This window comes from Sinohyriopsis cumingii, chromosome 7 (genome assembly GCF_028554795.1).
Source record: "Sinohyriopsis cumingii isolate HCF-2022 chromosome 7, ASM2855479v2, whole genome shotgun sequence".
In the NCBI taxonomy this organism is placed as follows: domain Eukaryota; kingdom Metazoa; phylum Mollusca; class Bivalvia; order Unionida; family Unionidae; genus Sinohyriopsis; species Sinohyriopsis cumingii.
The window spans coordinates 112,522,218-112,534,596 of record NC_142967.1 but is presented as its reverse complement, the minus strand read 5'-3'; the positions used below and the strand labels follow the sequence as shown (position 1 = coordinate 112,534,596).

General features: G+C 35.0%; 1 protein-coding gene across 5 annotated transcripts in view; it reads right to left on the bottom strand.

Moving 5' to 3' along the window:
- LOC149795943 (uncharacterized) overlaps positions 1-12,379 on the bottom strand; it is an 82,950-nt gene that overhangs the window by 20,010 nt on the left and 50,561 nt on the right. For all 5 annotated transcript variants that reach the window (XM_089965865.1, XM_089965867.1, XM_089965863.1 and 2 more), the window contains 2 exons: positions 8,038-8,337; positions 5,647-5,694 (listed from right to left, as the gene is read on the bottom strand). In XM_089965865.1, coding sequence (XP_089821991.1) covers positions 5,647-5,694; positions 8,038-8,337 — 348 coding nt within the window. The remainder of the gene's footprint in view (positions 1-5,646; positions 5,695-8,037; positions 8,338-12,379) is intronic.

Here is a 12,379-nt window from a genome sequence, read left to right as displayed (position 1 = left end):
ATGCTCAATTTATTTGAATCTAAGGTTGACATTACATGCTAATTGCGAAATTCATATTTACCTGAATTATAGATGTCCTGAACTGTTACATACTATGATAGATTCATTGGAATCATTTTCGCTATACATATATAATTATTTATATGTATTCAAATCACAATGCAGAGGAACGGGAACATAATGAGTTTCGAGTAACACAGAATAGAAAGTAATTATAGTATTGTTGAAAACAGAAACCTAAGCCCTAATTTTGATGTATTCGAGAATAAAACTAAATATAACAAAACTTTATAAGAGAACCTGCATTGAATATGATAATAACTAAATTATGATTTTGTTGACATTACATTATAAAGTCACTTTTTTTATACTAACAGGTAGGAACTATATTAATGAGAAAATGTGCATCCAATGTTTTATTGAAAATATCTAGTACAAGTTATTCTTAAGCCTGATAAGAACAAATATATATATATATATATATATATATATATATATATATATATATATATATATATATATTGCTTTGTTGATTTGTTAGTTTAATTATGTATATGATTATATGTCATGGGTTATGTAAAACTGTATCTTATAAGATGACCTTGTCATAAATCAAGTTCATTTTCTTCCTGAGCAGAGTCATTGATTTGTGTTTCGCCAAGAACGTGCTTATCTCAGTCTGAATCAAGAACATTGGAAATTTCCCGAGGAAGGTCGGGACTACATTTCGTTTACCACACTTCATAAAATAATTTTTGTGACAGATCTTCGAATTATAACTAAGATTTTATCATGTTAACATTTGTAACATCCTATAATGAAAGGTTTTATTAAGTAATTGTATTTCCTGAAAATGCTAGTTGTGATCTAGGTCTAGTAGTGAACCTTAAAGGCTTGTTTACTGCAAAAAAGATAAATATTTTAAACTTGAAATATCATCTTACAAAGAAATCAGTCCTAATGTTGTGTCCAGTAGTTTGAGCTGCAATTTGTTCAAATTATGCATTCACTGGAAATACAAGTTTCTCATCTAAATCAATATTCTTTTAAAGAGATATTAACTGGGAATGACAGTGAAATTCAAAGAAGGATATATTCTTCGAGTGTATTATTGTGATTCAATAAAAGACGGTAGACACATCGCCACAACACTAGGTACCATCGGCGCATCAACACTTCCAGGGTCTAATTTTTTTTGGAAATACTACAAAACTCAAAACTGTGTTAGAAATTATGGGATTGTTTTGGATTAATTCGCAATACCGTATTTTATTTTTACATTTTCACTTTGTATTATAGGGAATAAAATATTTGTTGAATTTGTGTTAGTTTTTTCTGTTACTTTGATTAAGGCCATATAGTCGTAATAGGAAACACAAACTCACTGCTGAATCATATTATTTCATAGAACCGCTCCGGTGGCCTAGTGGTTAGAGTGTCCGCCTCGGATGAGGGAGGTCGTGGGTTCGATCCCCGGTCGAGTCATACCAGAGACTTAAAAAATGGTACTAACAGCTGCCTCGCTTGGCGTTCAGCATTAAGAGGTTAGTGTTAGGACTGGTCGGCCTGGTGTCAGGATAATGTGGCTGGGTGGGACATCATGCTACATGTCTGCGGCATGATGCCCCAGGGCTAGACATCACTATAAACTGCCACATTGCAGACACCGTAGCGATATGACTGAAAAATTGTTAAAGCTACGTTAAAAATCAAAATCACATCACTTCACATCACATTTCATAGCCTTTAAAGTCGACTCTCTTCATCTCTCTGCAATGATCGAGTTTTACACAATATCATTATTATGTGTGCAGATGGTTTTATTAATTGTAACATCAACTATATTTGCATATATGTTTACAGAGTGTTATGAAAATTTCAGTTGTATAGTGTGCTTATTTTTATGTACATTATTGTAACGGTAGAACGAATGTTTACATGGCTAACATTTGTCCACAATTATAATTTGCAAACAAATGGTTTATTGTATTTGAGTTCAAGGCCGGTAATTTTTTATTGTTTCATGTTGAAGTACAAGCAAAAAATAAACACAGAGCTGTTGCAAATAACTATCTTACAAAGAGGTTAAGGTCACATTCCAATATTGAATCCAAATAGTTGTTGGTGGGTCTGCTTCTATGAGGACACTTATGAACCACTTGCATCAAAAGATTTTCTGTTACGTATTGGTGATTCTACCAAGCCTTCCCATTTTAAACGATTAAGCGGCACAAGAGCTTCTCAGTATCGTGTTATCAGGTTCCTTACAATTTTCAGAGAAGTTCCTCTTCTCACTACTCATGAAGTCTATTCGAATCAAGATGGCCAGAGTTTTCAGTTTATTTCAGAGGGATATTAATTAAACTGAAGTTACTCAATTACCAATCTGATACTGTCTGCAACATGGGATGCTTATGAGAAAATGGGGACCACTTGAGGTACCTGCTGGTGATGGTGGTCAGTGAGATGTCAAAATATTGACAGGAATTTCTTAGTCAAACCAACGAATCTCCCTTTGCGGGTCATGTAGGTGTTATTAATATAGTATTTTGATAGAGATGCAAAATGTTAACTATTCCTTCAATTTAAATGTACCTATACCACACAGTGAGGACGTAAACGAATAACTGAAATCTGACTGTAGTCTCTGATTTAACCAAACGTCGTAATTCAAACATATTAAACAATCTGGATTATACCTTCTCATACCTGCAATAAAAATGATAACTTAAAGCATATATTACATGAGCACTTCATTTCTGGTGTTACAGCATAAAACATTCTAGATTTTCCATCTAAAAGGATGCATCCTTACAGGCTATGTTAAACCTGTAGAAGTGAAGGTCAAGGCTGTTGATGAATTCCCAATGCATATCAGTGAAAAGTATCTGATCCGATTTTTGGGCACGACTGGATATTATCGGATATTGTGCTCAAATTTTCCATAAGTGTCGAGTCTCTGACAAATGTGATGAATAGGAAATGTAAGTTTCATTCGTTTGATAAACGTAAAGAATCTAATAAAAATTAAAAGCCATATTTTTAATGAAGGAGTTTATTCAGCACAAAATTCCAGCCCGTTATTTAATATGTATTTGATAAAAGGGATGTAGGAGTTGGTGGATATTTATTCAAAAAGATAAAAATTGAACAATTTTGAAATGTATATCAGTTCCGAATTTTCTCCAGTTGTTGTATTAACTGACCATAGTCCCCTCGCGTTTATGAAAAAAAAATGAAAAATAAATATAAGAGGTTGTATAGATCAGTTTTCTTGACGTCAGAATACACTATTGACATTACATTGATGAGGAGAAACCGTAGTAATAATTCGAGTGGAATTATTTATTTAAATTATTCCTTACATTGCTGAAATGTTCATTAACATTTTGGAATAACACATTAATTAGACTTTTTTGTGAATCCATTCAGAAACATTGTTGATTGCATCACTGTTATATAAAGATATTCAAGACGATTGGTATTTTATATCTTGGACCTATGATATGACACATGTACAATTATTCTGAGCTTAATTCACATTACCGTGTCTTTTGAATTCTAATTTGTATTCTAGGAAAATAAATTGCTTGTTGATTTTAATTGAATTGTTGTCTTCACATCCTTTCTGTTACATTTTGAAACCCCGAGTCATAACAGTAGCATTCCGATTACACCGACCATACAAGCTGCAGACGTAAAATATGTAAAGACTATATGCGTAAATGAGATTACAACAAAACTGTGAAAATAATTAAATTGTTGATACAGATAAATGGTTAGACGAGAAAACAATAGAGGAGTATGTATGTATGTATGTATGCATGTATGTATGTATGTATCTATGTACGTATGTATCTATGTATGTATGTATGGATGGATGGATTGATGGATGGATGTGTGTGTATGTATGTATGTATGTATGTACGTGTGTGTGTATGCATGCATGCATGTATGTATGTATGTATGTATGTATGTATGTATGTATGAATTACTTGCTATTTAGATGTTCCCCTCTTCAAATGATTCATATGTAATTAAGATATCTTTTTAAATATTGTTTTTACCTGAAATAGTATGACATTTACCTTGTAGGCTGTACCTTTATCAACTGCAATTGAAACTGTGTGGCATTTACGGATCTGGCTCGGTTTGCTTTGCTGTCTTTTGGCACGGCATCATAAATAAAATATGTAATGTCAAGGCAATAAGAGTATTGCACTTTTTCCAGGGATACACTACGGTAACCGAGGAAAGGTTGATCCTATGGTAAGAATCAAACCAGAAACCTTTCAGTTGCTACTTAAGAACTGTAACCACCGAGACAATGCGATTACTACCTCCATAAGAGGGTCCGTACTCTATGCTGCACCAACGAACCCACATTGGGTAACTTTAACTGCTAACGATGTAGTACGTAAATGGCACAACAGCGATAAATTTCACAATTATTTATTTGTTTATTTACTAGTCACATGCCTTTCATAGTTGATTTCAATTGTGATATTGTGTAATTTCCCGAAGATAAAAGAGCAATTAAATATCACCAAGACCGATAAAAGTCTTTTTGTGACACTTACAAGAGCTACAATTCCCCTATGAATATGGTGAGTCTTTGATTATTGTATATGTCTATAATTTGATGAACGAAAATCAGAAGGAAAATATATTCATCCGCATTGAACTGTGGTTTGTTGCAAGATATGGTACATGTTTCTCTGTTCACATGAACAATCTTGTACAACAGAACTAAACATAATTTTTTTTCGTATTTGAACTATACAGTTTCTCATCCATCTCATTAAAACTGAATGCACATACGAATCATATGAAAAGTGGACATCTAACTATCAAGCAAAAGTTTAAAAATGGCTGTTAATACTCTTATATTATGTTCGATGTATGAAGTATTACGTAGGGTTGAACTTTACGCAATATCTATTGCACATAATTAGAAGCACTACTGCACAGACCAAGTTGGATATTTAGTATTATTTATGAATTACATTGTGAACTGATATATAATGGCTGGTTCACTTCTAAATTAAATTCATGAAAAATGCTGAACTACAATTGTTGTCTACCACAATATAAACAAGATCTCATTTTCTTGATTTATCAAGAAATTCGATCCTTTATACGATGCACAACTCGAACTACCCGTACTAGTAGGTGAGTAATGTATCTGAATCAAGATAGGTCATATTAGAAGCATGGTGATATCTGACAAAGCCGGACTTTTAAAATTTGCCAGATGCTATATTAGTGTTTCATATCAATGAGTTACAGCTTGACTCCACATCACCACTACTTACATGAAAAAGTTAAACAGCGAATTTATAAGAAATACAATTAACATATTACCATCCAACTTCAGCTGAAGTGTAAACTCTGTCTGGCCAATAGGATTTCTCAGCAGAATTGTATAGTTGGCAAAATTACTCTGTGATAAACACTGAATGATGATGTGAACCGATTCAGCCTCCAGCTTAACCAATTTGCCATACATCTGGAAGTCAATATCTTCAGGGAGTAAATACCTGTTGATATCCCTTGTATTTGCCAGAGGATTCCCATTTATCTGGATGTAACAGATTACAACAGCTGGATTGCTGTAGAATGGTATTGATATGTTAAGATACCCACCTATTTCTCCAGTGAATATAGAGCTTTTAGGAAAAATAGTGGGAACTCCTGGAAAAGAAAATGGCTTTGTAAGTATTTGACTCATCTTTAAAAAAAATAACTTACATATGGCGATATTAGATTGTGATTGACATATGATGTATCAGCAAATATACAAATATGGTGTCAGCAGTAGGAAATGTGTTCTCGCTCTCTAGGTCAGTCATAAATTTATTTTTTGTTTTAAATAAAAATAGGACAAAAACAAGAGAAAATGCAGAATCTCTCTCATAAAAATAAAATAAACAGTATTTTGAGATCAATGGAATAAAATAGAAAATAATATGCGCCGGAGAAAAGCACTGAAATTCACCTTACACAAAGTAACTAAAAAAACCGATGTTTTATAATGACAGATGTACACTTTCCGTGTGATATTATTTACATTATTACACACGATTAGTAATACAAAAATGCAAAAGACTGCGGATACGTGCATACATATTATCATCAATTTCATGCCTTGCTTGTAAGCAAAAGTATTTTTAGAACAGACTATTTAACATCGTCTGCATAACTGAAAATATATCAATTTCTTTCTCGGGGATGTGATACGGATTGTCAGTTTTCATTTTTACGTTTATCTCTCTCTCTCTCTCTCTCTCAACTTTAAATCTAGAGCACAAGTCTTCACCGCTTGTTTATATATATATATATATATATATATATATATATATATACGACACTCTGGAGTTCAACTAAGTAACAGAACGGAGCGAAAATCAACAAGTTAATAAACAAGTTAATAAACTTCAACAAATAATTTTATTTTCCTAGAATACAAAGTAACTCCACTTGTTGCCGAATGAATTAAAACCTTGCAAGAGCTGAAGTATCAATAGTCGGGAATAGTTTTGATGTGCCGCTATACGTGATGGATCACAACGATACAATCCAAAATGTACATCTATGAATTCACAATAATCGCATAATAACGGTTTAGTCAGAAAAGTATTAATGTGCTCTTTGTAATTTCAATGACTAATTTAATTAAAATTAAAATAATCCTCTCAATTAAAACTGACTGATGTTAAGGCATGGAACGAGTAATCCTGGAAAGAAACAACACACACACACACACACACACACACACACACACACACACACATATATATATATATATATATATATATATATATATATATATATATATATATATATATATATATATATATATATATATAGGAAAGGCACAATATCTGAGCCAGGATGAGGGTCATTTCCCAATCAGTATTGTAAGCATCTGGCTTTAATTTCTTTATGTATACTTGAACTTGAACTTAACATCTAAAAAACATGTTTAACATGAAGTTATAATAATATTGTGATGTAATTGACACTCAAAGTGCAATATTAGATGACAATAAGTTGTTTATTAACAAAAAAAAATTAGTCTTCTATGCACAACTCATACCCTCTGTTATGGACAAAACTCAATTACACAATAGAAAGTAAGTATTATAACAATATATATTGCCATTAGGAACTATTGCTTATTGTTAATGCATTAAAGACAACTTGCCAGTAATTATTTATTATTACTGTTTTTTAGCGTCGATCAGTTTTTCTTGATATTGATTGAGCTCCATTGCATAGCATATCAAATTTTTCTGTTATTGAATTATTGCGTATCCAGTAATAAACTACACGGCAGAAATGCGAGGTTTAAGTGTAAGTCAAGGGCGAACACAAACATAATATACAAATGTTAGATATGCAGTAATCGCTTATCTTCATGTTAAACGTTTCCAAATATAGGAATTCAAGATGAGTTTAATCAAATTAAAATGTCCTTTCAACCATCTGGGCTAGATACAACTGTTGCTTGATAACACCATAATATATCATTAGTAATGTTGAGCTTGTTCAAAAGACAATGGAAGATTGTCATCTTCTCTTCACAGCCTGATCAAATGATACTTCTAACAAGAACGTGGAAGGCTTAGCAACGGACAGTTTGAAGTTCTTTCCAAAACACTGTAATAGTTTTATAACATAAACTTGTATCCACATTAAACAATGCATGACGATACTGATCGTAAGTTGAAAACAAATTATTATCATTCAATACCTAAAATATAAAGAAAAGATTTTGGCATTGAAAACAACGAGTAAAGACGGGAAAAATGTAGTGCAAAAGTAGGTATAGACGTAAACCTATGCCATTTCTCCGGCTTAAGAAAGAATATGTGTACTGTAGTTGATACATAGATCGGTATAAAATGCAGTTTTCAAGCGGATCTGTACAGGGTGGCGAATATAAGCAAAGTGTGATTTGTTAATAGAAATTGAGACAACACATGAAACAGTTGAGTTCGATTTAGTATTCACGTGTAAAAATGGCAACTGTACCTGTGACATTTAAAAACTTTGACTCCTTTTGCTCAAATGTTCCCTTATTCCCTCGTATACCATTGGTGGCGGAGCAGATGTACGTCCCACTATTTTCTAGAGACAGCCTGTCAATGAGTAGGATTGTGTGTGTCGAATTAGTTGTACCATCTAGCCCAGTTCTGATCACTTCGTTCATCCACATGTGCATCCAGGGGTAGAAAGTGTTCTTGACAGGGACACCTCGAGCCTCACAAACAAGAACAACCGTCTGGTTCTGCATGGTAGTACCTGATACAGTTACCTTGAGATCTGGTGCATCTACAAATTATTACAATGTAATGGGATGTTAGCATTTATTCCTTGTACGTGAGTATTTTTAATCTTGATCAAGCTCGCAATTCTTACAAGACAATGTAACGTTTGGAAATTACCGACCGAAGATGTTGTCTCTTAAAAGTAACTCAAACGGTTAGGATCCTTTGATAGCCAATCACTTCACATGTTACCATTATTTTTGCCCAAGTTTGATTCTCAGCAGATAAATATACAACTCGTTTAATCCGATGCTCCTATGGATACCTAAGACGGTCATCCTATATGAACGGACGAATTTCGTCGCAATGATTATGTGCTCAAGTTTATTAATGTCCACTGGAATATATTTTGACTATGGCATGAATGCTGTTTTCGCGTAGTAGTGTATAGCATCAATGTAAACTGAGAATTTACTTGGAGACGTGTGCATCTTATAGAGCGTTGTTTTGGTGCGCGTAACATTCAATTCCTAGAATCAAGCATTTTAGAATTTTAGAAAAAGTTATGACCACTCAGGGTCTATAACATTTTGTTCCATTCAAATGTTGCTTACACTCAGTCTTCAGACAATCAATGTCTTTCTTTAAGTGGATATAACCGTTTCAAATACATAAAGAAACAAATACACAATAACCATGCCCATTTGATTGTGAAACTATTACATTTTGTCTTTTTTTTTATTTTTTCATAAGTACTCGTCGTTTAACAAGCTCAGTAAGTTAATGTTTTGAAAAGTGCACCGTTAACTTTCTTTCGGTGGTCTAAGGTTGACATTGCCCGGGGTGGGAGTAGTGAATGGGGACACCCTAGGGACTAGGGGACATCCATGTTAAAAAGGGTATATCCACTCTGGGGACAACGTAAAATTTAACATAGGAGAAAAAAATATCCACTCTGGGGACTATGTAATTTAACATGGGAGAAAAAAATATCCATTCTAGGGACAAGGGGAATTTAACAAGGGAATAGAGTGTGGGTCTATCTAGGGACAAGGGGAAATGGAATAGGGTCGGGACCCTATTTTAATAAGGTCCCGACCTGATGGGTCTATGGAAAGGGAACAGGTGAAAACTGAAACAGGGAGTGGTCTCTATTTCTTTTGAAAATAAAAAAATAAAAAAATGGGGCTAGGCAATTGAAAGTCTATCTCTTTTCGAGAGATTGGAGTGGCCCTGAAAAGGGCCTTTGGGTTTCTTCTTCTTCTAAATCCTCAACTTCTTTATCCATCCCCTTATTTTTTCCATCATTCCTTTCTTCTTCGTCTTCTTTTCATTTTCCGGTATCCAGTCCGGGTGACCCATGGCTCGGAACTTCTGTTGGATTTTCATCCAGTTAGCATTCAGTTTCTCTAGTTCTTCCTTTTTCTTTCTATTTTCTTCTTCTTTTCTATCTTTTGCCCACCTGTCCTTTATTTTCTCCACTTCTTCATTTATTACCTTTCTCATCTTTTCTTCCCCTTTTTTCAATCTTTCAACACTCCTTTTGATAAAGGGCCACTCTGACCTTTTTTCTATCTCTTCCAAAAATCTTCTTACTTCTTCTACCTTCCCCATTGCCTCTTTTAATGTCCCCACTCTGACATAAGGGGGATTTATTAGCCCTCTCAATCTCTTCACTTCTTCAATTAATCTCTCTATCATCTCCCTGGCTAATTTTAGTTCGTTCACGTAGTGCACACTTATTCTTAACCTACAATCTCTTTCAATCCTTTCAACTCCATATTCGCCATCCACCATCCAAAAATAAACATGCCTTAAATCATTAAACAGTTGGGACACTTACATCTTCTTTTTCTATTCCGTAGAATGGTGTGATCGACGAACACTGTGGGTTCTTATAGTTAAAGTGCGGACGTGAAGGAAAACATCCCCCAAAACAAAATTGATATTACCTAGATTATCACTTAAAACGCGCGGACGTGAAGGAAAACATCCTCTACTTTTCTCATTTCATATTATATACTATCCACATAAGTGAAACAACAATGAACAAACCCCAAATCTACTATCCACACACGCAAAGCATTATAATGTAACCCAATAATCTACTATCCGCACAAACGTCCATGAGCGCTTACAAATAAACACACACACACACACACACACACACACACACACACACAAGAAAAAACAGTCAGTGTTTATATTCACACTAATCTACATACACACATTGGCAAATCGATTGCTATTTCTTTTCTAGAGTATTGGGTAGCCCTGAAAAGGGCTGTTTGTTTTTTGAACTCCAGTGACACCTGGTTAATGATGGCACATTCCAGGCCTGGCACCACACACACATCTTCTTCCCCAGTCTCCTTTCACTCTTTTTGGGGGGAGAGCAGAGGCGGGATAAGTGGCTTCAGAATCCCAATCTTCTGTCTCTGGGATTCTGAAATTTCCTCTCTCCTTTTCTTCCTCTTCTCTCTTTCTTCTCTCCTCCTCTTCTTTGTTTCTTCTCTCTTCCTCTTTCATTCTTCCCTCTTCTACTATGGCCTCTGCAGCCAGCTCATTCACTATACGCCTGGCATATTCCAGGTGTACATGAAGTTCAAGCAGTTTTGCTAGTCTAGTGTTCATTCTCTTGATCAATCAACAACGGTAGCTAGACTGCCAAGCGATTTTCAATTTATTCTAAAAGCGCGGACATGAAGGAAAACATCCCCCAAAACAAAATTGATCTTACTTAGATCATGACCAAACAACGTGCGGACCTAAAAGAAACACTCACTCACTTTTTTACTATCCATTACTAATTTAAAAATTTTCATTAATCACTTCAATATACTATTCACATACGCAAAGCAATCCAATCAAACCCCAAATCTACTCTCCACACACCTCAAACAGCAAAAAAAAAACAAAAACACTATCATTATCTACTATCCACACCAACACATACACTCACACCACAAAAGAGTCAGTGTTTATATTCACACTACTCTACATGCATACATTGGCAAATCAATTGTTATTTCTTTTCTAGAGTATTTGGTAGCCCTGAAAAGGGCTGTTTTTGTTTTTGCTATGGCAATCTTTTAGTTTCTAAGAATGCGACGTCCTCGGAGGATAGACTTTCTGACGACAGGTCTGCTTCTTCGGAAAGAGAAGAAGAACTCTTTGGTGTCGATACGGCAATCGACAAAGACTCTGTCAGGTTCAGGTTCCTGCTGCTGTTGTTGCTGCTGTTGCTGCTCTCTCTGCTGTTTCTGAAGTCTGTACTTCTCTGTCCATTCTTCTTTTTCCCTGTTCACTTCTTCTCTGAAGAGCTCTTCTATCAGGTCTTCAGTGACTTTTAACATTCTCACATTCTCTGTCTCTTCTGGCTTCGGTATCAGACTGTGTCTGACCCTGTGCAAATTCACGTAGGCTTCGTTTAGCTTAGCTAGTTTGGAGCACATCTTCGTAGGAGGATGAGTCGACAATGGATGGTTAGACTGATTGATTGATTTATTAGTTGAATTATAGTGGCGTTCAGTACATAATGAGCATGTACCACTGGTTTATGTGCACACGGTGCACTAATTAATTACTCCTGAGGGAGAGGAATGGTGCCACACCCCTCAGGCATTTATGTACTCACAGAGTACTAATTGATTGGGCCGTTAGTTCGTAGACGGTAGTTGCGTGAACAACCAAACTAAATGTAAGGCCTAAGATTTGAGTAGTAGTACAAACCCACAATCATGTATTCAGTTTGCTATTCAGAGCCCAGGTGTCAACCCAAGCAGTATGTAACGGCAGCTGCAATTGGCCAGCTTTTGCCGTCACATTAGGACACCTGGGCTTGTGGCAAGTGGAAATCGTTCCACATCTTGCCACTTTTATACGAAATCCGAGCGTGGTAAAGGAGGAAAGGTGCTCAGCAAGCAAGCCCTGGATGTTGTTGTACTTCCCGAAATGCCAGCCCGTACTTATTTCAAATTAAGTCCAGTTGTACTAATGGACATACCTAATACCAATAATGTGTAAGCCACCTGTGCAATTGAGTCGAATTCATTTAAGTTGTAGAATTTTAGAATAAATATGAACGAACAAGTTGGGATTTCGTG